This window comes from Mytilus trossulus, chromosome 2 (genome assembly GCF_036588685.1).
Source record: "Mytilus trossulus isolate FHL-02 chromosome 2, PNRI_Mtr1.1.1.hap1, whole genome shotgun sequence".
Lineage (NCBI taxonomy): Eukaryota > Metazoa > Mollusca > Bivalvia > Mytilida > Mytilidae > Mytilus > Mytilus trossulus.
The window spans coordinates 9,717,915-9,732,049 of record NC_086374.1 but is presented as its reverse complement, the minus strand read 5'-3'; the positions used below and the strand labels follow the sequence as shown (position 1 = coordinate 9,732,049).

The 14,135-nt window shown below is 31.7% G+C and overlaps 1 protein-coding gene across 1 annotated transcript in view; it reads right to left on the bottom strand.

The window, feature by feature from the left end:
- The window catches only part of LOC134704830 (uncharacterized), a 56,131-nt gene extending 48,020 nt beyond the window's left edge, over positions 1-8,111 (bottom strand). Inside the window, exons 1-9 of the mRNA XM_063563612.1 lie at positions 7,929-8,111; positions 6,584-6,750; positions 5,422-5,608; positions 4,777-4,941; positions 4,075-4,248; positions 2,614-2,761; positions 1,436-1,507; positions 645-796; positions 123-261 (exon numbers count right to left, since the gene is read on the bottom strand). Coding sequence (XP_063419682.1) covers positions 123-261; positions 645-796; positions 1,436-1,507; positions 2,614-2,761; positions 4,075-4,248; positions 4,777-4,941; positions 5,422-5,608; positions 6,584-6,750; positions 7,929-8,111 — 1,387 coding nt within the window. The remainder of the gene's footprint in view (positions 1-122; positions 262-644; positions 797-1,435; positions 1,508-2,613; positions 2,762-4,074; positions 4,249-4,776; positions 4,942-5,421; positions 5,609-6,583; positions 6,751-7,928) is intronic.
- Between the last annotated feature and the right edge of the window lie 6,024 nt (positions 8,112-14,135).

The window sequence follows — 14,135 nt, the reverse complement described above, 5'->3', positions numbered from 1 at the left end:
CGAATATTGTCATGAAGTATCAATTGGAGGGTAAATAAACACAGTTCTTTATGCATAATAATATTTGATACCAAATGTAAGTCACATTTTGAAGAAGAAAAAAGTTTTGAGAATAATATTACTTTTGTCAGGTGTTGTGAGTCTGGTGATCATCTGTTCTCTCGATCCGTCACTTGATTTACCACGCTCCATCAGTTCTTGTTTTAGCTGATCATCTGTTGCTTGTGCTGGATTTAGACAAGGTTTGTTATCTATCAGTTTCTGAAAATAATCAAATATCTTTGAAATAAACTGTTAACCAACTTCAAATCGTGATCAATTTAATTTCAGGAATGGAAAAATAACGTAAATATAAATTGTTCTGAGCATGCAAAATTTTCAATATCAAGTAAATTTTGAAATCATGAAATGGGCTATAAAGGACTCAATGAGAAAGAAAGTATCTGCAAAAATAAGTTGTCCTTCATATATAAGCTGATGGTAAAACATATACTAGTTTCAATATTAGTATAGGAAATAATTTCTTCATGAATTCATAATTCAGAGTTTAAGAGCAAATTTTCTTTAAAAAACAATTTTTCATATAAGAATATATCTGTTCTGTGCTTTAAGCATGGTAAGCTAATTTTACTTTGAAAATTTACCTTTATCGACTTGAGAACATCAGCTAACTTTTGTTTACTGTCTGTCATGCCAAGTTTATCCAGAAATTCTATAATATCTCCTAACTTTAATTTCTTCAATGAAAATCTTTTCATGAAACTGTCTGCTTTCTTTAGAAGTGTAGAAAACATATCTATAAAAAAATGAGAATATTTGATTTTGAAATAAACAATAATGATCTTCTCTAGAGCAGGTGTTATCTTGCAAGAACAATTGTCCTATTTTGTAATTATCTTCTTTAAATTTTTGGTTTAAATGAAAGTACTGTTACATCTTTATTATTAAGCATATAATGACATACACTTACATGTAATGCAAAAATAAATACCTCAGATAGTGTACACAGAACAAAGTAAGCATATATATATCATACTAATAAAACTTATATATATACTTGTTTCGTAATATAATGTACAATGAGTTATTGCTCAATAATGATACCCCACTACAAGTGTTAGTTTAACAGGCAGTTGATGAGCAATATATGTATATAAGTCATAAATGGCAAAGTATGCTCACATGAGGCTCAAAACTTAAATTCAGTATGCTCTGATTTGTAGTGACAGACAGAAGGAAGGAGGGATAAAAAACACAGTGGTAAAACAGTTTTCTCCTTACTTAGAAAGTCAGGTACACTAATTACTAAATTATTTGCAATGATTTTTTTTAATTGTATCTTAATCAAATAGGTATAACATTTTGTTATTCTATAATCCTGCACACAAAATATTTTGGTATTATAAGAAAATTGAAAAAATGAAATTTAAAATACCTTTTACTCCAGACATTGATCCAGACAAAGATCCTGAGTTTTGAAATTTGGAAAACATGCCACTTGGGTTATCTAAAAATTAAAATTATCATCTATAACACAAATAGACTAAACTTCATTTACACAAAATTTTGTTTTCTGTCCAAGTAAATCTAATTGCTATAGCATCTGCTTGTAACAGAATTGCTTTAGCATTTGATTTGCTTTTTTGCATTAAAACATCATCGTTCTAGCACTCATTTGTAAAAGTTATTGTATTCTGCCTTTGTATTGTACTAGTATTTTTCTGTTTTCTTAAACTGTAACCTTATTACTCTACATATCAAGTAAACTAAACTTTGACCAATGAACCATGAAAATGAGGTCAAGGTCAGATGAACCATGTCAGGCAGACATGTAAACTTTACGATCAATATATGCATTAAATATAGTATTTCTTTAAACTGCATCTGAGTTGTCATTGAATGTAAAGGCATCGAAAAATAAACTGGAGGTATATGGCTAAATAATCTCTATGGAATTGATGCTAGTACAACTTCACACAAACTACCATTGACCTATCAAAAATACTTTCCTTAAAAAAAATTAAACACAAACATAAACTTGTAAACTATGAAAAAGTTTCAAAATCAGTGAACCATTATGAGGGGATGGGCTTTATAATCTCCATGGAGATGAGACATGCAAATGGCAATACATTTGCATACCAAATATCATGGACTTAATATTAGCATTTCATCTTATATTGATCTAATCCAGACTAATTTATGTCAACTAAGTCAAAGTTTCAAAATCAATTGACCATGACTGAGAAGACAGGGCTAAATATTCTCCATGGACATTAGATGTGCCAATGCTGATACAACTGCATACCAAATATGCCTGACCTACCACAAATTGATCACCATAAACTAGATCAAATAACAAACTCATACATTGTTGACTCCACAAATGCCGGAAACAGCATACCTATGTCTCACTGTTTGACTCCATCAAGGGGAGACAAAATCAATTAAGGAAAGTTTTATATTAAATAATCTATATTGAATTACTATAGCAGACGCATAATTTTAACAGTGACAGAGCAAACAAACAATTCTTTGCAAAACATGTATTATTGTTTAATTATTTTCATGAATAATGTTTAAACAATCAAACTAATTGACTGAATTACAAACTTTTTGCCGCCTGTATGTCTCCTCCTGGGTCAGCTGACATTGGAGGAGGGTCCACAGGATCTACATCACTGTTGGGCATATCTGGTGTAGTGTCTTCCTCATTCTTTCCCTCTTTCTTCACCACTAAACCAACAGCTTTCACCTCGAACTAACAAAATATATAATAAAAAATTTGTAAAGGTTCCATGGAACCTAGTGTCTTGCCTACTTTTGCTGAAAATCACAGACTCAACAAAAATGAGGAAAAAATTAATAAAAATTTTCCTCTTGATACTGCAGACTGTATGTAATGTTAACTGGAAGAAAACCTAAGTCCATTAATAAGTACAATACAGATACACAGGTACAAAATACTAACACAATTTCCTTTTAAATACAAAAATGTACTAGCTTTTGATCATAAACAAGCTTCTGTCTAAGTTTGGTACAAATTAAAAGTAGTATAAGAAAGTTATTAATTTTTTTTTAATTTTACCACAGAGTGAATGTGTTGTTTCCTGGCAGAAAATCTAAGTCCATTTAAAAGTAAAATACAGAAAAAATGGATTTATTTTTTTACAAAATTTACTTCTGTATATTATCTTATGATCATAAACAAGCTTCTGTCCAGGTTTGGAAGTAATCCAGTATAGTTTAAGAAAGTTATTAAAATTTCAAAAACTTTAACCACAGAGTGAATATTTGTGGACGCCGCTGACCACGACACAGACGGCAACGGAATGTAGGATTTAGTCCAACTTTATCTCCAAAATTCTAAGGCTCGACAAAAATGGTGACATAAACCTTCCATTGAATGTCTTTAACAACTGCAAGTTTACTGAATCAATTCACTAAGAAAAAAAATTCATCACATCACTTTTAGACTCAATTTTAACATTCAGTCACCTAATGGAAGGCCATTTAACATTGAGCATTGCTGATCTGAAACTCTGAAAGTATTTTCTCATATTCAAAATTACCATACACATTTAAAATTTTGTAACAAAGATGTAACCTAAAAATATATATACAAGTTTGATGGGTTAATAAGCTGAGATAAACAAGATTTATGATAACCCAGGATAATTTTGATGATGAAAATTTTTATGGGACAATGAAGGTGGCACTGTGAGTATATAATCCCGGCGAGGGAAGAACAACAAATTTGCAAAAGCAAATTTACAGATCTAACATTGTTGGGTTGATGTTTAGGCGAGTTGTATATATATTATTACATACACAGGCAGATAAGTATTAAATAAATTATGTATCTGAAAAATCCAGAATAAGTAATACTTCTAAACAATTTTTGTCCCACAAACCAAAATAGTAAAAGTAAAAATGTTCCCCAAAAACATTTTTTGAATCATGTATTTTTTTGTAAGAAACTAAACTCTCTAATTTTCTACTATTCAAAATTACTTTTTTCTGCACATTTTTTTCAAAATTCCACATCTAAAATGACTAACTATTTGAACCTACTTTCCACACTAGTTTATAATCATTACAGGATTCATAGTAAGGTTCAAAAACAAACATCCTGTCTTCCAGAAATCTAGTGGGATCAATATATCCTCCCCCTTTCTTCATTGTTAGGTGAATGTGATTTGTACAGGGTGAGTTGGTGGCTGTTCCTATATCTACACCTGAAGAAATCTGTAATAGAAGATTCACAAGTATCTAATAATCAAATAGGATGTGTTATTACAATTTTATAGCATCAAACAACTTGTTTTTGAACTGTGTAGACTAATAAACTTTACAAAAGTCAGAACAGGACTTCAGACTACAAATTAACTTTCACACAATATGAGATGAAGAAAGTATTGATTGATTGATTGATTGTTGGTTATAAGCCAGTACACTAACTACACTTCTGAATAGATTTGATGTAAAAACAACATTAACAAGCCGGTGAACTGCAACTTTGTGCATAAATTGTAAGAACAGTGAAACCTGCCCAGTCGAACACAATGGGGGACCAAAAAAAATGTCGGATTAAGCAGGGTGTCAGAATACTCAGTGTTTTCTGCAAGAATAGACGTATTTTGGGACCTTGAAATTTTTTTGGATAAAGCAGGATGTTGGAATACTCAGGTGCAGTTTTAGACAGGTTATACTGTAGCAGCTTTTCTGTTTGAGACAGTTTTGTAACATTAATAACTAGAATCATTGTATACAAACCGAGTTTTCTATGTAGTTCTCATCATTTGGATGAAGAATTGTTGACATTGGAGAAATGTTTGTTATATAAACTTCCATATCCTTCAGTGATCCACCAGTCGTCTTTATAAGGATTTCATTAGGTCTGTCAGTCAGCATCATATAACCAGCAAAAGGGGCCACAATCTGAAAGAGAAAGGTGTACTATCTTACATCATGTAACCAGCAATAGGGGCTACAATCTGAAACAGAAAGGTTTTTTTTCTTGCATCATATAGCCAGCAAAAGAGACCCCAATCTGAAAGAGAAAGATGCTTTTTTTCTTACATTTATATGCCATTGCAAACTGGTTGGGACCATTTTCAACCTTACTTATTGAAACATTAATTTGCTAATACCTATATAATCACTTTATTATTAATCTTTACAACTCACTTACAATAATGATATTTACTTCAATTACTAATATAATGCTGTTAAGCCTTAGTATTGCCACTAAGTTTCTTTAGTATGTTTTTAAACAATGGTTTAGTGCAGGCTAATTTCATTATGTCAAATAGAAAGTAACAAAAAATTGCGTGATGATTTATTCTAGAGTATAGAACACCAATACCCTGACTACATCATCTATTTCTAAGTCTACAACGTCATGCCAATACTCCTTACCCTGTTTCCAGCTGCTATTTCCAAGTCTACACCCTCAGACCAATACTCCTCATCCCCACTTATCAATCTTGCTGGATAAAATCCTGTCCCTCTACAACCATCCTTGTCTAGCCTGGTCTTCCTAGGAAACTCTGGAGGAACTTTACTACCAAAAATACTGTCCAGTAATGATTTTCCTGTCTCATACCTGAAACATGAATAATAACCAGATATTGTTTGGGAATAACCTGGCTTAAACCTGAAACATGTACACTAACCAGATACCATTAGAGAATTATTTTTGCAGGTGTAAATTTTCATTGAATAAGCTATACCAAATGTTTTAGCAGTTATCATTTTGGCAGATTCAAAACTTTTATCATTACTATTGCATGTGCACCTTTAAATTGGTAAGATTTATTTTGAAGATTTTGATCTATCCGTAAAAATAAGCAAAAATTTACAACCCATGAAAAAAAAATACCTGTCTTATACATGGAACATGAACAAAACCAGATATTGTTTGGGAATTACCTGTCTTAAACCTGAAACATGTACTGTGGATTCATTTTTTAATGGTGTGTTCCAATTTTTGTGAACTGAGGAAAACTTTTGTGGACATTTACTTTAGAGGTTTTGAAAATATCTGCATACCAGCCAAAGGATATTTTGTAGTTTGTAGAAATTTTTAATTCTTGATTGACACCTGTAACCACAAAATAAACTAAAACAGGCATCCAACCAATAATAATGAAAAAACATTAAAATAATAACCAGATATTTTGTTGGGAACTATTAACTGCATGCTTTGACTGATGCCTGATTTCTTATTATAAAGTTCCTGGTAATTTCTTACTAGAAATATCGATGTGGATAATAAATAACATCCTAACTCTTTCCAATGACAAACATTGTGTTGTGTATCAGTATTCATAAATAAACTAATCTTTACCAAAAGAATTTATATTGGTATATACAGATGTCACAGGTTAAATAATTCTTTCTGTTTTGTGTGTTAATCTGCAGGAATGCAGAGACATTGCATGTAATCAAGGTTTACAGTAAATATTTGACAGAAAGCATTTTATATAAAAATTATCTTCTATAAAAAAAACTATAATAGCTTCTTTAAAGACTTTTGAGGGAAATTTGTGCTGTAAAGTGTTCCAATGGTTAATCATACCCATCTTTAAGTATTGTGTGAGCTTCCTTTATAGACTTGATCACTCCAAATGTTGCCTCATATGCATGAATAAATGGATCTGCTAAACCATCTAGATAGGAAAAAGGGTTCAGTAGATCATCTATCAGGGTGGTCAATTCTTCAACTATGTCTTTTCTGACATTACTCTGAAAAAAAATTAACACAAACATAATCTATACATATTAAGCAAGAGATATACCTAGCCACATAATTTCTTCCTTCATTCTTGATTGAAAAAAATGTCTAACATGAAGCATAAAACACATACCATAGTGTATTTCCCTTTAGTAACACAAAGCATAAAACAAATACCATAGTGTATTTCCCTTTAGTTACACAAAGCATAAAACACATACCATAGTGAATTTCCCTTTAGTAACATGAAGCATAAAACACATACCATAGTGAATTTCGCTTTAGTTACATAAAGCATAAAACACATACCATAGTGTATTTCCCTTTAGTAACATGAAGCATAAAACACATACCATAGTGTATTTCTCTTTAGTAACATGAAGCATAAAACACATACCATAGTGTATTTCCCTTTAGTAACATGAAGCATAAGACACATACCATAGTGTATTTCTCTTTAGTAACATGAAGCATAAAACACATACCATAGTGTATTTCTCTTTAGTAACACAAAGCATACAACACATACCATAGTGAATTTCCCTTTAGTAACATGAAGCATAAAACACATACCATAGTGAATTTCGCTTTAGTTACATAAAGCATAAAACACATACCATAGTGTATTTCCCTTTAGTAACACAAAGCATACAACACATACCATAGTGAATTTCCCTTTAGTAACATGAAGCATAAAACACATACCATAGTGTATTTCCCTTTAGTAACATGAAGCATAAGACACATACCATAGTGTATTTCTCTTTAGTAACACAAAGCATACAACACATACCATAGTGTATTTCCCTTTAGTAACATGAAGCATAAGACACATACCATAGTGTATTTCCCTTTAGTAACACAAAGCATAAAACACATACCATAGTGTATTTCCCTTTAGTAACATGAAGCATAAGACACATACCATAGTGTATTTCCCTTTAGTAACATGAAGCATAAGACACATACCATAGTGTATTTCCCTTTAGTAACACAAAGCATAAAACACATACCATAGTGTATTTCCCTTTAGTAACACAAAGCATAAAACACATACAATAGTGTATTTCCATTTAGTAACATGAAGCATAAAACACATACCATAGTGTATTTCTCTTTAGTAACACAAAGCATAAAACACATACCATAGTGTATTTCCCTTTAGTAACATGAAGCATAAGACACATACCATAGTGTATTTCCCTTTGGTAAACTCAGCAACCACATCTTCTTTTACATCATCAACCCACTGGTTTCCTGAATTTTTTAATTGGTCTTTAACTGATATCACCAAGTTTTTTAGTTTCAGATATTCCTTTTTGATATCCCACCAATAAGGTTTCTCATCTGTAAAGTGAACATTGTAATACATTCATAATGAACTCATCATAAATACCAGGATTGAAATTTTGTATTTGCACCAGAAGCAAGTTTTGTCTACTAAATAATGTTCTTCAAGTTTAGGCAGATAAGTTGATTTCTATCAACAGAACACAATTGAGAAAATGAAGTTATCGTAGGGGTATTAGCTACGAGATACATAAAAAAATATTTAATGAATTATTTACTTGCAAGTGAATAATTTGACCTCATTGAATCCTTATTCATGCGATCTTCAATTTAACCACTTAGCTAGAGATAGATTATAGATATAGGAAGATGTGGTGTGTGTCAATGAAACAACTCTACATCCAAATAACAATTTATAAAAGTAAACCATTATAGGTCAATGTAGGGCCTTCAACACGGAGCCTGATTTATGCATGATTGATGCGTGTTAGACTATTTATGTTAACTTTTATTGTTGTTTAAAGTCCCATAACTCTTGGAAACAAAAGAGAAATATGTTAATGTGTTGAAAAATCAGTAGGTCAACATTGCTGTATATCATAAAGATTTATCCTCGGATAATCATTCAATTTAATACATTGATCAAGTTTAAATATTTTAATCAAGGCATACATTGGTAGGTCCAGATTTGTGACAACTTAGTTTTTAAATAAATATTCCATTACTCTAGATTGCCTAAAGTGAATCAAAGTGATGGATATCACTCATGGAAAGATTAGAACAGTAGTTTGAATTATTTCATATTAAGGTATGGTGGGAGAAAATGAACATTTATAGAGCACTGTTGCTGAAAATTACATTTACAGCAGGTCTTTAGAAGGAAATTTGCTTTTCTAGTATGAGGATAAAATGAGCTCAAATTAAATAATATGAGTCTCTAAATTTGCACAATTTTATTTAAACTGCAGTTAATATATATCTAATCGAAATTATGTTGCCAGTTCAGAACATGTTTTAAAAAAACAAAAAAATGCAAAAATTCTTCTAGTAATTGTTATCAACTATCCTTGTAAGCCATACAGCTAAAAGCTTTAAAGTGCCAACAAATATATTCTTAAAATGTTGTTTTGGGGCATTTTGTAAGTTGGAACAGAGGTTATATGGCATTGAAAATTAAAAGTTTTAGAGTGCCTTTTGAACAAATTTTTAAGTATTTTTCAACACAGGGCATTTTCAATTTTATTTTTCAACAAAAACCAATTAAAAAACTTATATTATTGAAATGTGGATTCTTTCTTGATTGCAAAAATATATATTTACTTCTAATAAAAATTCAAATGACTAAAATAGACATAATGATTGATGGGAAATAAACTAATAAACAATGGTTTGTAATAATTATTATAAGTTTTAAAACTGTTTCAAGCCAATTCCTGATAAAAAAAGTGAACTAATCTAAATTGTTGATTAATTACAGATGATTATTGGAAAATTATCAAGTAAGTTATAGGCCATACTTGAATACCTTTTATATATTCATATTTATATTCATATTTCATTTTTTTAAGATCTTGTTAATCCATTAGTCATTTATCTTTCAGATATAATTTACAGAATAACTTTATGTAATGTAGATCAAAAGTAATTGGCAATAAATAAATCTATCATCCTTATCAATATCAAACATCTTATATACACATTTGTGTATTATATTATGAGGTCAAATGCTTGTGTATTAAGAATTAGATGTGTGTTGAATGGTCTGTATAATTATGTAAGACTGAGGTTGATAGGTAATGTGGTCAATTTGATTGGCAGTTAAGGAGGTGGGGCATTCTAATTAAAGGTCCACCTTGTCTCTGATTGTTTAGTGTTATACCGACCGTGCGAGGGCTGAAAGGCCAGTCAAGGTCGTTAAACACTTCCATATATATATATTGTTTAGTGATAATGACAGTTGTCAATCATACTAGTGGAATCAATACCCAGTTACCTCAATCAAAATGTTTATAAAAAAGCCTGCACATCAACACACCTTAATAACATGCATTCTTGAATGAACTGCTCCAATAATATACCCAGTTTTTTTCAGTTTATTTGTGTATTATGTGCACATTCATGAGAACCATAGGGAACTATATTTTAGTGTGAATACATTTAGTAACAGTAGCTAACCTGTCCTGCTGTTAGGGAGGGTGGTGCCTAAGTAAAGATTTAGAACAAGTTCTAATCTTTCCAAAAACTGATAAATTAGTAAAGTTTTAAGGGCATATAATTTGAGATAGTGTGAACATGCGGGGTTTTTTTTAATCTAACATATTTGGTAAAAATTAATTCTTACTTTTTACAATGATTGAATAAATAGTTAAATGTTTACCTTTTAAGAAAAAACAAGCCTCCTGTGTCTTGTTTTTTAATTCCAGAGCTTCTTTATATGACTTATATATTCTGTAAACAAAAATACAATTACTTTATTTCACTTAATTTTCTCACACAACCTTATATGAGAAATATTTAAACAAAATCATATATATTTATTTTCATATTTAACAGCATATTTTCTTTCAAAATAAAGTAAAACCAAAGATATTATCTCCCTTATCCCACTGCACAACAGAGTACTATCCAAAATTGTTCTAATTTGAATACTATTGCAAAATTGCCCTTGGATATTCAAAAGAACAAAGGGATGCACGTTTCCTCCATGAAAATGGCCAAATTTGATTTCTTCATTACTATGCAACTGAAAAATCTTTTTTTTGTCACATTATATACATTTTTAAGCAAACAAAACAATGATAACAATACTTACTGGAACACACCCACACCAATCTTTATAATGATAACAATATGTACTGGAACACACCCTCACCAATCTTTATAATGATAACACTACGTACTGGAACACACCCACACCAATCTTTATAATGATAACAATACTTACTGGAACACACCCACACCAATCTTTATAATGATAACAATATGTACTGGAACACACCCACACCAATCTTTATAATGATAACACTACGTACTGGAACACACCCACACCAATCTTTATAATGATAACACTACTTATTGGAACACACCAATCTTTATAATGAAAACACTACGTACTGGAACACACCCACACCAATCTTTATAATGATAACACTACGTACTGGAACACATCCACACCAATCTTTATAATGATAACAATACGTACTGGAACACACCCACACCAATCTTTCTTTACAATGATAACAATACTTACTGGAACACACCCACACCAATCTTTATAATGATAACAATACTTACTGGAACACACCCACACCAATCTTTATAATGATAACACTACGTACTGGAACACACCCACACCAATCTTTATAATGATAACACTACGTACTGGAACACACCCACACCAATCTTTATAATGATAACACTACTTATTGGAACACACCAATCTTTATAATGATAACACTACGTACTGGAACACACCCACACCAATCTTTATAATGATAACACTACGTACTGGAACACACCCACACCAATCTTTATAATGATAACACTACTTATTGGAACACACCCACACCAATCTTTACAATGATAACAATACTTACTGGAACACACCCACACCAATCTTTATAATGATAACACTACGTACTGGAACACACCCACACCAATCTTTATAATGATAACACTACTTATTGGAACACACCAACACCAATCTTTACAATGATAACAATACTTACTGGAACACACCCATACCAATCTTTACAATGATAACAATACGTACTGGAACACACCCACACCAATCTTTATAATGATAACACTACGTACTATAACACACCCACACCAATCTTTATAATGATAACACTACTTATTGGAACACACCAATCTTTATAATGATAACACTACGTACTGGAACACACCCACACCAATCTTTATAATGATAACAATATGTACTGGAACACACCCACAACAATCTTTATAATGATAACAATACGTACTGGAACACACCCACACCAATCTTTATAATGATAACAATACTTACTGGAACACACCCATACCAATCTTTACAATGATAACAATACTTATTGGAACACACCAATCTTTATAATGATAACACTACGTACTGGAACACACCCACACCAATCTTTATAATGATAACACTACGTACTGGAACACACCCACACCAATCTTTACAATGATAACACTACATACTGGAACACACCCACACCAATCTTTATAATGATAACAATACTTACTGGAACACACCCACACCAATCTTTATAATGATAACACTACGTACTGGAACACACCCACACCAATCTTTATAATGATAACACTACGTACTGGAACACACCCACACCAATCTTTATAATGATAACACTACTTATTGGAACACACCAATCTTTATAATGATAACACTACGTACTGGAACACACCCACACCAATCTTTATAATGATAACACTACGTACTGGAACACACCCACACCAATCTTTATAATGATAACACTACTTATTGGAACACACCCACACAAATCTTTACAATGATAACACTACTTACTGGAACACACCCACACCAATCTTTATAATGATAACAATATGTACTGGAACACACCCACACCAATCTTTATAATGATAACACTACGTACTGGAACACACCCACACCAATCTTTATAATGATAACAATACTTACTGGAACACACCCACACCAATCTTTATAATGATAACAATACTTACTGGAACACACCCACACCAATCTTTATAATGATAACAATACTTACTGGAACACACCCACACCAATCTTTATAATGATAACAATACTTACTGGAACACACCCACACCAATCTTTATAATGATAACAATACGTACTGGAACACACCCACACCAATCTTTATAATGATAACACTACGTACTGGAACACACCCACACCAATCTTTATAATGATAACACTACTTACTGGAACACACCCACACCAATCTTTATAATGATAACAATATGTACTGGAACACACCCACACCAATCTTTATAATGATAACAATACTTACTGGAACACACCCACACCAATCTTTATAATGATAACAATATGTACTGGAACACACCCACACCAATCTTTATAATGATAACACTACGTACTGGAACACACCCACACCAATCTTTATAATGATAACAATACTTACTGGAACACACCCACACCAATCTTTATAATGATAACACTACGTACTGGAACACACCCACACCAATCTTTATAATGATAACAATACTTACTGGAACACACCCACACCAATCTTTATAATGATAACAATACTTACTGGAACACATCCACACCAATCTTTGTAATGATAACAATTCTTACTGGAACACACCCACACCAATCTTTATAATGATAACAATACGTACTGGAACACACCCACACCAATCTTTATAATGATAACAATATGTACTTGAACACACCCACACCAATCTTTATAATGATAACAATACTTACTGGAACACACCCACACCAATCTTTATAATGATAACAATATGTACTGGAACACACCCACACCAATCTTTCTTTACAATGATAACAATACTTACTGGAACACACCCACACCAATCTTTATAATGATAACAATATGTACTGGAACACACCCACACCAATCTTTATAATGATAACAATATGTACTGGAACACACCCACACCAATCTTTATAATGATAACACTACGTACTGGAACACACCCACACCAATCTTTATAATGATAACACTACTTACTGGAACACACCCACACCAATCTTTATAATAACAATATGTACTGGAACACACCCACACCAATCTTTATAATGATAACAATATGTACTGGAACACACCCACACCAATCTTTATAATGATAACACTACATACTGGAACACACCCACACCAATCTTTATAATGATAACAATATGTACTGGAACACACCCACACCAATCTTTCTTTATAATGATAACACTACGTACTGGAACACACCCACACCAATCTTTATAATGATAACACTACTTATTGGAACACACCCACACCAATCTTTATAATGATAACAATATGTACTGGAACACACCCACACCAATCTTTATAATGATAACAATACTTACTGGAACACACCCACA